This window comes from Natator depressus, chromosome 1 (assembly GCF_965152275.1).
Source record: "Natator depressus isolate rNatDep1 chromosome 1, rNatDep2.hap1, whole genome shotgun sequence".
Classification (NCBI taxonomy): Eukaryota; Metazoa; Chordata; order Testudines; family Cheloniidae; genus Natator; species Natator depressus.
This window is the reverse complement of record NC_134234.1, coordinates 158,088,545-158,103,766: the sequence shown is the minus strand read 5'-3', so window position 1 is coordinate 158,103,766 and position 15,222 is coordinate 158,088,545. Positions and strand designations below refer to the sequence as shown.

The window sequence follows — 15,222 nt, the reverse complement described above, 5'->3', positions numbered from 1 at the left end:
TTCTTTACTTAATCTCTTACTTAAGCTGCTTCTTCTATTGGTGTCTACACAGAGGTCTTCATCACTTTCTAAGGGTATGTCTACACTAGAAATTAGGTCGAATTTATAGAAGTCGGTTTTTTAGAAATCGGTTTTATATATTTGAGTGTGTGTGTCCCCACAGAAAATGCTCTAAGTGCATTAACTCGGCGGAGTGCTTCCACAGTACCGAGGCTAGAGTCGACTTCCGGAGCGTTGCACTGTGGGTAGCTATCCCACAGTTCCCGCAGTCTCCGCTGCCCATTGGAATTCTGGGTTGAGATCCCAATGCCTGATGGGGCTAAAACATTGTCGCGGGTGGTTCTGGGTACATATCGTCAGGCCCCCGTTCCCTCCCTCCCTCCATGAAAGCAAGGGCAGACAATTGTTTCTCGCCTTTTTTCCTGAGTTACCTGTGCAGACGCCATACCACGGCAAGCATGGAGCCCGCTCAGGTAACCGTCACCGTATGTCTCCTGGGTGCTGGCAGACATGGTACTGCATTGCTACACACCAGCAGCAACCCATTGCCTTATGGCAGTAGACTGGTAGGACTGGTAGCCATCATCGTCATGTCTGAGATGCTCCTGGTCACCTGTGTGAGGTTGATCAGGAGCGCCTGGGCAGACATGGGCGCAGGGACTAAATTTGGAGTGACTTGATCAGGTCATTCTCTTTAGTCCTGCAGTCAGTCCTATTGAACCATCTTATGGTGAGCAGGCAGGTGATACGGATTGCTAGCAGTCCTATTGCATCATCTTCTGCCGGGCAGGCAAGAGATGAGGATGGCTAGCAGTCGTACTGTACCATCTTCTGCCGAGCAGCCATGAGATGTGGATGGCTAGCAGTCCTTCTGCACCGTCTGCTGCCAGCCAAAGATGTAAAAGATAGATGGAGTGGATCAAAACAAGAAATAGACCAGATTTGTTTTGTACTCATTTGCAAACCCCCCCCCGCCCCCCGTCTAGGGGACTCATTCCTCTAGGTCACACAGCAGTCACTCACAGAGAAGGTGCAGCGAAGTAAATCTAGCCATGTATCAATCAGAGGCCAGACCAACCTCCTTGTTCCAATAAGAACAATAACTTAGGTGCACCATTTCTTATTGGAACCCTCCGTGAAGTCCTGCCTGAAATACTCCTTGATGTAAAGCCACCCCCTTTGTTGATTTTAGCTCCCTGTAAGCCAACCCTGTAAGCCGTGTCGTCAGTCGCCCCTCCCTGCGTCAGAGCAACGGCAAACAATCGTGCATCTGAGTTGAGAGTGCTGTCCAGAGCAGTCACAATGGAGTACTCTGGGATAGCTCCCGGAGGCCAATACCATCGTATTGTGTCCACAGTACCCCAAATTCGACCCGGCAAGGCCGATTTAAGCGCTAATCCACTTGTCAGGGGTGGAGTAAGGAAATCGATTTTAAGAGCACTTTAAGTCGAAATAAAGGGCTTCATCATGTGGACAGGTGCAGGTTTACATCGATTTAACGCTGCTAAATTCGACCTAAAGTCCTAGTGTAGACCAGGGCTAAATACACTGAGCACTTTGTGTTGTTTTCCTGCATTTGCTTTTACCTGTGGGGGGGATAGTTCAGTGGTTTGAGCATTGGCCTGCTAAACCCAGCATTGTGAGTTCAATCCTTGAGGGGGCCATTTAGGGATCTGGGGAAAAAATTGGGGATTGGCCCTGCTTTGAGCAGGGGGTTGGACTAGACAACCTCCTGAGGTCCCTTCCAACCCTGAGATTCTATGACAAAGAAAACTAAGGAAGAAATTGAAAAAATACTTCCTGTTCATTATGTGATCTGGATCTCTAGAGTTGATTGATCACTAGCTCCTTATTTTTAAGGAGTGTCCCATATTTTGAGGTAAATCCCTTATTTTTGTACCTAATGTCTGGCATAGCTGATACTCAATAATATATGATGCATTTTTGTCTTGTGTTTCAGCAGTAATTATGCAAAGGATTGTATATAGTGTGATAAAAATGTATGAGTTTATATCACAGATAAAACCTTATGGGATATTGTTTGTTTAAAAATATTGTTTGTTTAAAAATAAGTTTGACTACATTTTTCATACAGTTGTGCTTAATTTACCAAAATGTAGATGGTAACTCTACCATGGGTATGGTAGAGTATCCACTTATAAGGTTACTTACGTGCAGAGTATTATTAGATACCAGGAACACATTGAAATTGCTGTGTTTCTTACTATCTGTCTTGGGTGCTGTTTTTAAATGATGCCAGTGGTTTGGTTTTGGTGTGATCCTAGGTCTGGTTATCCATTGGAGATACCATGTACGTACATGTAAATTATTGGGACACTTACAGTCTAACAACTTTATCCAAAGAGGAACTAACAGGGTGTGTGTATTTAATATCAAGCACATCTTATGATCCATCACTGTTGTAACCCTTGTCCTTCCTTCCTCCTTACTTTGTTTCTCATCCATTGCTCTGTTGTGCCTAACTTAAGGCCAGATTCTGCCTAGTCCTTACAAAGATGCAGAAGTGTATTCGTTTTGCCAAGTGGCATTAAACACATTGCTCTAAATATGCTTCTTTCTATGTCTCAGATTCTGAAAATCCTTAGTCATGAGAGTAGTGATTTGGGGCAATGTATGGAAGGATTTGTAGGTTCTGTTCTCTTTTGCATATGCTTCTTACCAATTTCTTGTTCTTTGTTTAATTCCTTTTCTAGGACTTCGAATCCTTCTTCTCTGCCAAGGAAGAAAACATTATTTATTCATTCCTGGGTCTGGCACCTCCTCCGGGTTCAAAGGTATGAATTTCTGTTCTTTGCTGAGGTCCATTCATTTTAATTTAGTAAAAGATGGAGGTAGGCCCTGATTCAGCATGTAAAATAATGGACAGTGACAAGTGCTGCAGTAAGAAGTTAGTTTGCTGGCACAGGGCAGCAGCAAAGTCTTTTAAGGGTATGTCTACACTACGGAATAAGGTCGAATTTATAGAAGTCGGTTTTTTAGAAATCGGTTTTATATATTCGAGTGTGTGTGTCCCCACAGAAGTGCATTAAGTGCATTAACTCGGCGGAGTGCTTCCACAGTACCGAGGCTAGAGTCAACTTCCAGAGTGTTGAACTGTGGGTAGCTATCCCACAGTTCCCGCAGTCTCCGCTGCCCATTGGAATTCTGGGTTGAGATCCCAATGCCTGATGGGGCTGAAACATTGTCGCGGGTGGTTCTGGGTACATATCGTCAGTCCCCCCTTCCCTCCCTCCTTCCCTCCCTCCGTGAAAGCAAGGGCAGACAATCGTTTCGCGCCTTTTTTCCTGAGTTACCTGTGCGGACGCCATACCACCGCAAGCATGGAGCCCGCTCAGGTAACCGTCACCGTATGTCTCCTGGGTGCTGGCAGACGCGGTACGGCATTGCTACACAGTAGCAGCAACCTATTGCCTTCTGGCAGCAGACGGTACAATACGACTGGTAGCCGTCCTCGTCATGTCCGAGGTACTCCTGGTCGCCTGTGTGAGGTCGATCAGGAGCGCCTGGGCAGACATGGGCGCAGGGACTAAATTTTTAGTGACTTGACCAGGTCATTCTCTTAAGTCCGGCAGTCAGTCCTATTGAACCGTCTTATGGTGAGCAGGCAGGCAATATGTCCTTCTGCACCGTCTGCTGCCAGCCAAAGATGTAAAAGATAGATGGAGTGGATCAAAACAAGAAATAGACCAGATTTGTTTTGTACTCATTTGCCTCCTCCCCTGTCTAGGGGACTCATTCCTCTAGGTCACACTGCAGTCACTCACAGAGAAGGTGCAGCGAGGTAAATCTAGCCATGTATCAATCAGAGGCCAGGCTAACCTCCTTGTTCCAATAAGAACAATAACTTAGGTGCACCATTTCTTATTGGAACCCTCCGTGAAGTCAACCCTGTAAGCCGTGTCCTCAGTCGCACCTCCCTGCGTCAGAGCAACGGCAAACAATCGTGCATCTGAGTTGAGAGTGCTGTCCAGAGCAGTCACAATGGAGCACTCTGATTGGGCTAAAACATTGTCGCGGGTGGTTCTGGGTACATATTGTCCGGCCCCCGTTCCCTCCCTCCCTCCGTGAAGGCAAGGGCAGACAATCGTTTTGCGCCTTTTTTCCTGAGTTACCTGTGCGGACGCCATACCACCGCAAGCATGGAGCCCGCTCAGGTAACCGTCACCGTATGTCTCCTGGGTGCTGGCAGACGCGGTACGGCATTGCTACACAGTAGCAGCAACCCATTGCCTTCTGGCAGCAGACGGTGTAGTATGACTGATAGCCGTCCTCGTCATGTCCGAGGTGCTCCTGGCCACGTCGGCTGGGAGCGCCTGGGCAGACATGGGCGCAGGGACTAAATTTTTGGTGACTTGACCAGGTCATTCTCTTTAGTCCTGCAGTCAGTCGTATTGAACCGTCTAATGGTGAGCAGGCAGGCAATACGGATTGCTAGCAGTCGTATTGTACCATCTTCTGCCGGGCAGGCAAGAGATGAGGATGGCTAGCAATCGTACTGTGCCATCTTCTGCCGGGCAGGCAAGAGATGAGGATGGCTAGCAGTCGTACTGTACCATCTTCTGCCGAGCAGCCATGAGATGTGGATGGCTAGCAGTCCTTCTGCACCGTCTGCTGCCAGCCAAAGATGTAAAAGATAGATGGAGTGGATCAAAACAAGAAATAGACCAGATTTGTTTTGTACTCATTTGCCTTCTCCCCTGTCTAGGGGACTCATTCCTCTAGGTCACACTGCAGTCACTCACAGAGAAGGTGCAGCGAGGTAGATCTAGCCATGTATCAATCAGAGGCCAGGCTAACCTCCTTGTTCCAATAAGAACAATAACTTAGGTGCACCATTTCTTATTGGAACCCTCCGTGAAGTCCTGCCTGAACTACTCCTTGATGTAAAGCCACCCCTTTGTGGATTTTAGCCCCCTGAAGCCAACCCTGTAAGCCGTGTCGTCAGTCGCCCCTCCCTCCGTCAGAGCAATGGCAGACAATCATTCCGCGCCTTTTTTCTGTGCGGACGCCATACCAAGGCAAGCATGGAGTCTGCTCATCTCACTTTGGCAATTAGGAGCATATTAAACACCACACGCATTATCCAGCAGTATATGCAGCACCAGAACCTGGCAAAGCGCTACCGGGCGAGGAGGCGACGTCAGCGCGGTCACATGAGTGATCAGGACATGGACACAGATTTCTCTGAAAGCATGGGCCCTGCCAATGCATGCATCATGGTGCTAATGGGGCAGGTTCATGCTGTGGAACGCCGATTCTGGGCTCGGGAAACAAGCACAGACTGGTGGGACCGCATAGTGTTGCAGGTCTGGGACGATTCCCAGTGGCTGCGAAACTTTCGCATGCGTAAGGGCACTTTCATGGAACTTTGTGACTTGCTTTCCCCTGCCCTGAAGCGCATGAATACCAAGATGAGAGCAGCCCTCACAGTTGAGAAGCGAGTGGCGATAGCCCTGTGGAAGCTTGCAACGCCAGACAGCTACCGGTCAGTTGGGAATCAATTTGGAGTGGGCAAATCTACTGTGGGGGCTGCTGTGATGCAAGTAGCCCACGCAATCAAAGATCTGCTGATATCAAGGGTAGTGACCCTGGGAAATGTGCAGGTCATAGTGGATGGCTTTGCTGCAATGGGATTCCCTAACTATGGTGGGGCCATAGACGGAACCCATATCCCTATCTTGGCACCGGAGCACCAAGCCGGCGAGTACATAAACCGCAAGGGGTACTTTTCAATAGTGCTGCAAGCTCTGGTGGATCACAAGGGACGTTTCACCAACATCCGCGTGGGATGGCCGGGAAAGGTACATGACGCTCGCATCTTCAGGAACTCTGGTCTGTTTCAAAAGCTTCAAGAAGGGACTTTATTCCCAGACCAGAAAATAACTGTTGGTGATGTTGAAATGCCTATATGTGTCCTTGGGGACCCAGCCTACCCCTTAATGCCATGGCTCATGAAGCCGTACACAGGCAGCCTGGACAGTAGTCAGGAGCTGTTCAACTACAGGCTGAGCAAGTGCAGAATGGTGGTAGAATGTGCATTTGGATGTTTAAAGGCGCGCTGGCGCAGTTTACTGACTCGCTTAGACCTCAGCGAAACCAATATTCCCACTGTTATTACTGCTTGCTGTGTGCTCCACAATATCTGTGAGAGTAAGGGGGAGACGTTTATGGCGGGGTGGGAGGTTGAGGCAAATCGCCTGGCTGCTGGTTACGCGCAGCCAGACACCAGGGCGGTTAGAAGAGCACAGGAGGGTGCGGTACGCATCAGAGAGGCTTTGAAAACCAGTTTCATGACTGGCCAGGCTACGGTGTGAAAGTTCTGTTTGTTTCTCCTTGATGAAACCCCCCGCCCCTTGGTTCACTCTACTTCCCTGTAAGCTAACCACCCTCCCCTCCTCCCTTTGATCACCGCTTGCAGAGGCAATAAAGTCATAGTTGCTTCACATTCATGCATTCTTTATTCATTCATCACACAAATAGGGGGATGACTACCAAGGTAGCCCAGGAGGGGTGGTGGAGGAGGGAAGGAAAATGCCACACAGCACTTTAAAAGTTTACAACTTTAAAATTTATTGAATGACAGCCTTCTTTTTTTTTGGGCAATCCTCTGTGGTGGAGTGGCTGGTTGGCCGGAGGCCCCCCCCACCGCGTTCTTGGGCGTCTGGGTGTGGAGGCTATGGAACTTGGGGAGGAGGGCGGTTGGTTACACAGGGGCTATAGTGGCAGTCTGTGCTCCAGCTGCCTTTGCTGCAGCTCAACCATACACTGGAGCATACTGGTTTGGTCCTCCAGCAGCCTCAGCATTGAATCCTGCCTCCTCTCATCACGCTGCCGCCACATTCGAGCTTCAGCCCTCTCTTCAGCCCGCCACTTACTCTCTTCAGCCCGCCACCTCTCCTCCTGGTCATTTTGTGCTTTCCTGCACTCTGACATTATTTGCCTCCACGCATTCGTCTGTGCTCTGTCAGTGTGGGAGGACAGCATGAGCTCAGAGAACATTTCATCTCGAGTGCGTTTTTTTTTCTTTCTAATCTTCACTAGCCTCTGGGAAGGAGAAGATCCTGTGATCATTGAAACACATGCAGCTGGTGGAGAAAAGAAAAGGGACAGCGGTATTTAAAAAGACACATTTTATAAAACACTGGCTACACTCTTTCAGGGTAAACCTTGCTGTTAACATTACATACATAGCACATGTGCTTTCATTACAAGGTCGCATTTTGCCTCCCCCCACCGCGTGGCTACCCCCTCAACCCTCCCCCCTCCCTGTGGCTAACAGCGGGGAACATTTCTGTTCAGCCGCAGGCAAACAGCCCAGCAGGAATGGGCTCCTCTGAGTGTCCCCTGAAGAAAAGCACCCTATTTCAACCAGGTGACCATGGATTATATCTCACTCTCCTGAGGATAACACACAAACGGATGTTGCTTGAACGCCAGCAAACATACACTGCAATGCTTTGTTGTACAATGATTCCCGAGTACGTGTTACTGGCCTGGAGTGGTAAAGTGTCCTACCATGAAGGACGCAATAAGTCTGCCCTCCCCAGAAACCTTTTGCAAAGGCTTTGGGAGTATATCCAGGAGAGCCGCGAATGCCAGGGCAAAGTAATCCTTTCACATGCTTGCTTTTAAACCATGTATAGTATTTTAAAAGGTACACTCACCGGAGGTCCCTTCTCCGCCTGCTGGGTCCAGGAGGCAGCCTTGGGTGGGTTCAGGGGGTACTGGCTCCAGGTCCAGGGTGAGAAACAGTTCCTGGCTGTCGGGAAAACCGGTTTCTCCGCTTGCTTGCTGTGAGCTATCTACAACCTCGTCATCATCATCATCTTCTTCGTCCCCAAAACCTGCTTCCGTATTGCCTCCATCTCCATTGAAGGAGTCATACAACATGGCTGGGGTAGTGGTGGCTGAACCCCCTAAAATGGCATGCAGCTCATCATAGAAGCGGCATGTTTGGGGCTCTGACCCGGAGCGGCCGTTCGCCTCTCTGGTTTTCTGGTAGGCTGGCCTCAGCTCCTTCAGTTTCACGCGGCACTGCTTCGGGTCCCTGTTATGGCCTCTGTCCTTCATGCCCTGGGAGATTTTGACAAAGGTTTTGGCATTTCGAAAACTGGAACGGAGTTCTGATAGTACGGATTCCTCTCCCCATACAGCGATCAGTTCCCGTATCTCCCATTCGGTCCATGCTGGAGCTCTTTTGCGATTCTGAGACTCCATCATGGTCACCTCTGCTGATGAGCTCTGCATGGTCACCTGCAGCTTGCCACGCTGGCCAAACAGGAAATGAGATTCAAAAGTTCGCGGTTCTTTTCCTGTCTACCTGGCCAGTGCATCTGAGTTGAGAGTGCTGTCCAGAGCGGTCAAAATGGAGCACTCTGGGATAGCTCCCGGAGGCCAATACCGTCGAATTGTGTCCACAGTACCCCAAATTCGACCCGGCAAGGCCGATTTAAGCGCTAATCCACTTGTCAGGGGTGGAGTAAGGAAATCGATTTTAAGAGCCCTTTAAGTCGAAATAAAGGGCTTCATCGTGTGGACGGGTGCAGGTTTACATCGATTTAATGCTGCTAAATTCAACCTAAAGTCCTAGTGTAGACCAGGGCTAAGAAAAAAAACAACAATGCAGGCTTTCCAATAGAAAGTCTTCTTTCACCAGGGATTTGTTACAACCTCTTCTGCTACTTTAAAAAAAGCACATATATTTTGCCATATTCAACTTTGAAATGATACAGCAATCCTTAATTAAATTATGGGTGAAATCCATACAAACCCCATTGCACAGAGCCCTGAGTGAACAGGCTTTGTATGGGAGAACTATGCAGGGCTCGGATACAGAATCCATTCCCCTATCTGGGTGGATATCCCCTATCAAGAAATGGGAGACTGTGACTCTGTTTAATCTGACGGCGGGAGTTGTCGATATTGGGTCCTTACAACCATGGGCTGTTTAACTAGTCCCATGGTGTGCCACAAGCCACCCTTCTGCACTGTCCCACATAAAGCTCAGATTCCAGCTCTGTTGTGCTGGATGTGCTGATTTCCCCTGCACACGGTTTCATAGCTGATCACCCCTTGATTGTTGAATTACAGCTGTTCCATGGTGCTGGAGGGGGCATTCCATCCTCCTCACTAATGTGCAGATTGTGTTGAAGTGGCACTTTGTGCACAACACTGATTCATAATTAATGCTTGTTATAATAGGCCGACTCCACCTATAGTAGGGATAGAGATAACAAGGGAATTTCCAAATTTGACCAGAACAGTGGTTATCTAGTCCAATATCCCATCTCTGACATCTTATGCTTCAGAGGAAGCTGCAAGAAACTTTGCAACGGACAATTGTGAAATTAACCTGTATACAGAGAAAATTTATTCCTAATCTCATCAGTTAGTGGTCATCTTTTGACCTGAAGCATGAAGGTTTATATTCTTCTATTTTTTAATCCTAACCACTGTAATTGTGATGTTCCAGTATTCATATACATCACTGTTTTTTATGAATTGTTTGCCTCCTTTCTCCTGTGGGGTCCCTGTAAATTTTTTCCACAATCTTCACCAGTTTTGTCTAACTTAAATAATGTTGTATCCTCTGTAAATTTCCCCACTTCACTGTTCACCCCTTTCCTAGGTCTTAGAGTACTGGTCTTAATACAGGTCCCAGAGGCTCCTCTACTGTTAACCTTTGCTCTGTTATGCAAAGTGGCCATTTATTCCTCTTCTTTTTTTCTCTCTCATGTTTCTAAAACATGGCAATGCTTTATCTTTCACATCATAATTCTGTCGTTTGCTAATAGCCTCTTGTGAGGGACTTTATCAAAGGCTTTTGGAAAGTCCATATACGCTATCTCTACCAGTTCTCCTCTATCCACTATATTTTGTTGACATGCTGATATATTCTAGCATAATAGAGAGGCATGCTATTTTTTTCCTTTACAGAAGCTGTGCTGGCTTGTCCCTAACATGTCATGTTCATGTAGGGGGCTTATAACTCTATCTTTGATCATACTCAAATGTGATCAGATCTAAATATTGCCATCATTCTCATGGCAGACATGGATATAATGAGTCAAGTGGGTGGGTGAGACATAGTCTGAGCACAAGATTGGTAGCAATACACTCCTTTGTTCTAACATGACCTAGTGGATAAAACACTGGAGTAGAACTCAAGTGACCTGGATTCTAGTCCTGGTTCTGCTTGGTGACCCACGTCGCCTTTTTGCGCCTCTTTCCCTGTCTGTAAATATGGAGATAATGATACTTACCTCCTTTGTAAAGAGCTTTGAGAGCTACAAACGAAAAGTTACATTATTTACATACATAAAACAAAGGCATTACTACTATTAATTTTGTCTTTGCTGCTGATTCCCGGGGTGACCTCGGGAAAATCCTTTAAACTTTCTGCTTCACTAATAATTATTTGTGAATGTCCATAGAGCATTTAGGGGATTAAAGAAGCTACATGTGCTACATATCATCATCATCATCATCATCATCATCATCAAAATGTGGTGAATCAATAGGATTAAGAAAATTGTATTTCTCCTGTTTTCTCACTTCCTACACCATCCATTCCTTCATGCATTGCTCAGCTAAGTGTTTTTTTTTTCCTGTGGAGCAAAGTACTTTATTTTTCCCCTTAAAGAGTTCACCTATTCCTAGCCTACACCTGAGGCTATTAAAATGTCCAGTCAGTGGCAACGCCACAAATGTTGAAAACAATATGCTTAGGACCTATTGCCGGAAAAACAACTTTTTGGTGCTATTAGTAACAAGCAAAGAATGGTTTCTACTGCTTTAATTGCTGTACCAAGGTGCTAGCCTTTCAGATCTGGAGCTGAAGGCCTCACAGCATTTAAAAAAAAATTAAAACATGGAACTATCTTTACAGCTAGCGCCATCTAAAATCTGCAGCTGAATTTGAGAGAGATCTACAGATCAGGACAAACACCTATTTTTAGCATTTATTGCAGAGTATTTCTCAGCATCTTCATTGGAGGCCAGAGTGGTTATAGCTTGTCATATAAATGACCTCATTGTGCTGCTGCTGCTTTTCTTTCACCTGGCTGTCAATTCAGCCCTCGTGTGAAGTGTAATGGGAGTATGGTGAAAGCGATGGCCAGTGGCTTGAATTTGGAGACGCATGGTGAATTTAGAAGGGTAGTGGTGGTAATGGCAGTTCTTTAAACAATATTTCCCAGTAAATCTCTTCTTGTCTTAGGAACTTACTAGTACACAGAGATAATTTTTTAAAACCATAACATGAAAATTTATAAAGCCAACAAGTCAGTTAGTGTGCTTCTCCCTCACAGTATCTCTCCTCACTGAGGCTTTAGGACAATTAGCATGAAGCTGGTATGCTATGATGCTTTTCATGCTGACCGGTATTGTCTGACGAGCCCTGCCTCTCTGTGGTATCCACCAGTTTCTCTCATTTACACTTAGATTGTAAGCTTCTTGGGGCAGGGACCATCTTTTTGTTCTGGATTTGTACAGCGCCTAGCACAATGGGACCCTGCTCCATGATTGGGGTCCCCAGGTACTACTACAATACAAAGAATTAATAATAATATTGATACATGTTTTTACAGCACTTGTAGGCCCTTATCCAGCAAAGCACTTAAATGTGTGCTTACCTTTAAGTACGCAAGGAGCTCGGCTGAACTCAACGAGATCACACTTGTGCTTACCATTAAGTATTTGCATAAGTCTTTGCAGGGTCAGGGCAAAGCACCTGATGTTTTTTTCTAAGTGCTGAGTATATTATAATTTCCAATGGGGTTGTTAGCCCTCAACTTACAGGACATTGCAAAGAGCCAAATTACTTATTGATTTATACCAGGACTAATTCAATCTGCCGCTACATCTCTAGCCTTCCAAAACCGTTATTACATCTCCTATGGTATCATTTAACATGGATGAGTAATACAGTTTTATACTCCTCTGGGGAGAAGGAGTTTGTGTGTTTATAAGCTCTTTAATCTATTTATGTGCGCTGAAGGACCACCTGATCTTAAACCCGGTCTATTTTAATCCTAACTTCCAAACGAAAAAGAACGTATCGTTTCAGATCTGAATGCAGGGGATGGCTATACTTTTAGGGCCTGATCCAAAGGTCATACATGTCAGTGGTAGATTTTCCACTAACTTCAACAGGCTTTGGATCAGACCCCCAGTGTAGATGGAGGGGTTTAGGCATATGAATCTGAGCCATGCCCTATAAAGGTTGTAACTCTAGTGATTTAGACTCACATACCTTAGTCTCTAGGTCATCACCAGGGTGATGAGGTAAGGCTGGAGAGATATCTTCCTGGTGCCCCTACCCCTTTCATACTTGTACGTAATATGAGGCTGAATGGCTATGTAAGAAGTCTGGCTGAATTTGGAGAAGGTGGGAGTGGCATTTCTGTTTTCAACATTCTTTATCAGTCTTTGTTAATGTGCATGGAAAGATAATCTTGCGGTACTGAGCAAGCTTAAAAACAACAAACCTCCCTCTGGCCCCCCCAAACCTAGATGGGGTCTCAAGAAATAATTAGGTGAGATAAAGTAAAGAAAAAGGAACCATCAATCAGAAAAGCACTTACAATGTAATGCCTAATTGGTAGATTAATCTCTAGTTGGTATAGATTAGCTGATGGCTTTTTATAGCTTTATCCCCTAGTATGCTTCTGGTTTTGAAAATATTTCTATTTCTTGTGTATCCAAGCTACTGTTTTTGTAAAGGGAACCCATTTTTCAAAGAAGTCAAGAGATTGTTTCTGGGGATGTTTGTTTTGGGACTAATTTAAAACCATGGCTGTGTGTTCAGATGTATAGCATGACTTATCTCTTGTTCTTTTTCTCAAATGTTACAGGAGAGGCATCCTGTTCATGAGAAGACTGTGACTTAAATTAAATTAAGTTAGCAAGCAGTGTATTGTACCATCATGGCTTCAGGGTAGTTAGCCAGGTTTGAATGCGGACAGTGGTTTATTTGTTGTGGGGAGGTAATGGGTTTATCCTTGTCTACTGTTATTTAGCAAAAATGGAGCATAGCTTACATCTCCCAGAACTCCAGAAAGCAGATAGCTCCCTGCTACACTATTCCTTTCTGCAGCTGTTCTAGGAATTCAATGGAGCGATGCTGATTTACGGCAGATGAGAATCTGGACCTGTATGTGTTACTCATCCCTAAATCCTTTTTGGATTTGCTGTGCTGATTTTGAAGTTTAGTCCCAAATATACTTTAGTAAATGGAGAATTCTCCTTTTAAATCATCTCTGAATGTGAAATTGAAAAAGAGAAAATATGCACTCTTAAGGTAGCTGTATAAACTACTGATAGATGTGTTTTATTGACAAGAAAAAGACTCATCAGTTTGCAGGAATGTTGCTTAATTTTAAATTAACAAAAACTATTTGGGGTGCTTTGAAGTGGTAGTTTCGTGACTAGGTTCCAAATGGTGTTATTTCAGTATGACTCTATATTCATCATTCATATGTTTTTGAGTCAGTTTCTTTCACACATCATACAAAGCTAAATTCTGCCCTTGGTAGTAGACGTGCACATCTCAGTGAAGCTGGGTGTGTGCATATATTTGGTGGTAAAATATTACTAACAGTCTAATTCTCCTAACCACTCCTTTAAGCTTGTATTTTGGGTAAGTGTCCTGTTAGCCTGGGATAGTTTGTATGGTGGTATATTTTTATGGACATTTTATCCTCATTTCTTGTGTATGTTTTAAATATTTATAAAAAGCCATTAATGCCAGTGAGGATAGGGGCATAAGAAATCTAAAGGCATAACAGTTTTTTTTTTAAAGTCTATGCTCAATAAGAGCTATGTCTTTTAATTTTATGAGTCACCACAAAAAAGTGTCTCTAAAGAGAACTGTCATTCACATAAGCAAAATGATAAATGCAATATTTTGCAAGAGAATTTCAACCAATTTATAAAACCTCTCATAATACTAGAATTCTTTTTTTAAGGTTAAGAGCACCATTTTCATTCTAGAATTCCTTTGTTAGTTTGCATGGCCAAAAGCCAGAGTGTAAAGGGCATACTAAGCCAACAAATGGCTCTTGGAACGCCCTTTTAATAATAATACTATCAGTATAAAGAGGTACTGAGTCAGTTGCCAAAATTTGTCATGTTGGTAGACATCTTTAAACATTTTTTTTTCTTAGCACCTGCTTGCTCTTTCTCCAGCTTTGTTCTGTAGATTCATTCAGGTTCTCACATATTGTTCATTTTCCCTGATTCAGGAGGTGAAAACTGCTGAAGAGACATCAAACCTTCCAAACGGTGACATTTCGGGTGAAGAGCACAAAGTTGTGGAAGTAATAACTGAGTATTTTGTTCACCCTCAGAAGTCCATTTTCACCCATTCTAATCATCCAGCATGTTCTATTCCCCCTGAGTCCCAGTCCAACAAAACCTTTAAGCAACATGCTTAACTTTAAGAATTTGAATAGTTCTATTGAATTCACAGGACTGTGGCCCTTTCGCCTAACAGCAGAGCTAGAGATGAGGTTGTTTTTTTTAAAAAGGAACAGACAAATAAATCCTTAGGGCCTATTCACATACTTAAAAAAGAGGCTCCTTTTGTCTTAAAGGGAGTGAGTACACTCATGCAACCACGGTTTCTGTATGGATGAGTGTGATCTTGAACAGCTCACGTAAACTTGCATCAGCACTAAAAATGAACTCTGTACTAGCTGCTTGTTCATTTCCCTGGAAAGAAATAAGTCAGATAGCCCAATGTCTGAATAAATGTTGGCAACTGTATAATGGTTATTTGGCTTTGAACAGTGAGTTTCTGAGAGAGCACTTAAGCAATCAGTTTTGTACATCTGTTGTCTTTCTTCCCCCTCTGTAATTGCCTGATGTTCTCTCTGCTGTGCTTTTCCTTTGTTGTCAGGAGACTGAAAAGTCTGAAGTAACTGAAGAAAATGAGGCACACACAGAAGACAATGTAGATGCAGTCGCTAATTCTATTGAACTGCCATCAGAAGAGCAACAGGTAATTTTCTCTTTTCTTCTCTGGAAGTTTAATCCACATCTGGGCTAAATTAATTAAATCCAGATGTCTCCATATAAATCTTTAAACTCCTCAGCATGACTCTCAGGGTGGAGCTGGCTATACTTTGATCTTAAAATTGGCCACAACTGGCATTTTGTGTGCATTCTTCTTCAAGTTCACAAAAATCATGGGAACAGGGC

At 44.7% G+C, this 15,222-nt stretch overlaps 2 protein-coding genes across 2 annotated transcripts in view; one reads left to right on the top strand and one right to left on the bottom strand.

The window, feature by feature from the left end:
* SH3BGR (SH3 domain binding glutamate rich protein) overlaps positions 1 to 15,222 on the top strand; it is a 56,375-nt gene that overhangs the window by 28,050 nt on the left and 13,103 nt on the right. Inside the window, exons 3-5 of the mRNA XM_074969883.1 lie at positions 2,715 to 2,795; positions 14,265 to 14,339; positions 14,921 to 15,022. Of these exons, the coding sequence (XP_074825984.1) occupies positions 2,715 to 2,795; positions 14,265 to 14,339; positions 14,921 to 15,022 (258 nt within the window). The remainder of the gene's footprint in view (positions 1 to 2,714; positions 2,796 to 14,264; positions 14,340 to 14,920; positions 15,023 to 15,222) is intronic.
* Positions 6,682 to 8,091, bottom strand: LOC141989224 (uncharacterized). Its single transcript, XM_074955661.1, has 2 exons — positions 7,686 to 8,091; positions 6,682 to 7,106 (listed from the first exon to the last, which is right to left on the bottom strand). Exons 1-2 carry the CDS (start codon positions 8,089 to 8,091, stop codon positions 6,736 to 6,738), a joined length of 777 nt encoding a protein of 258 aa, XP_074811762.1. The 3' UTR covers positions 6,682 to 6,735.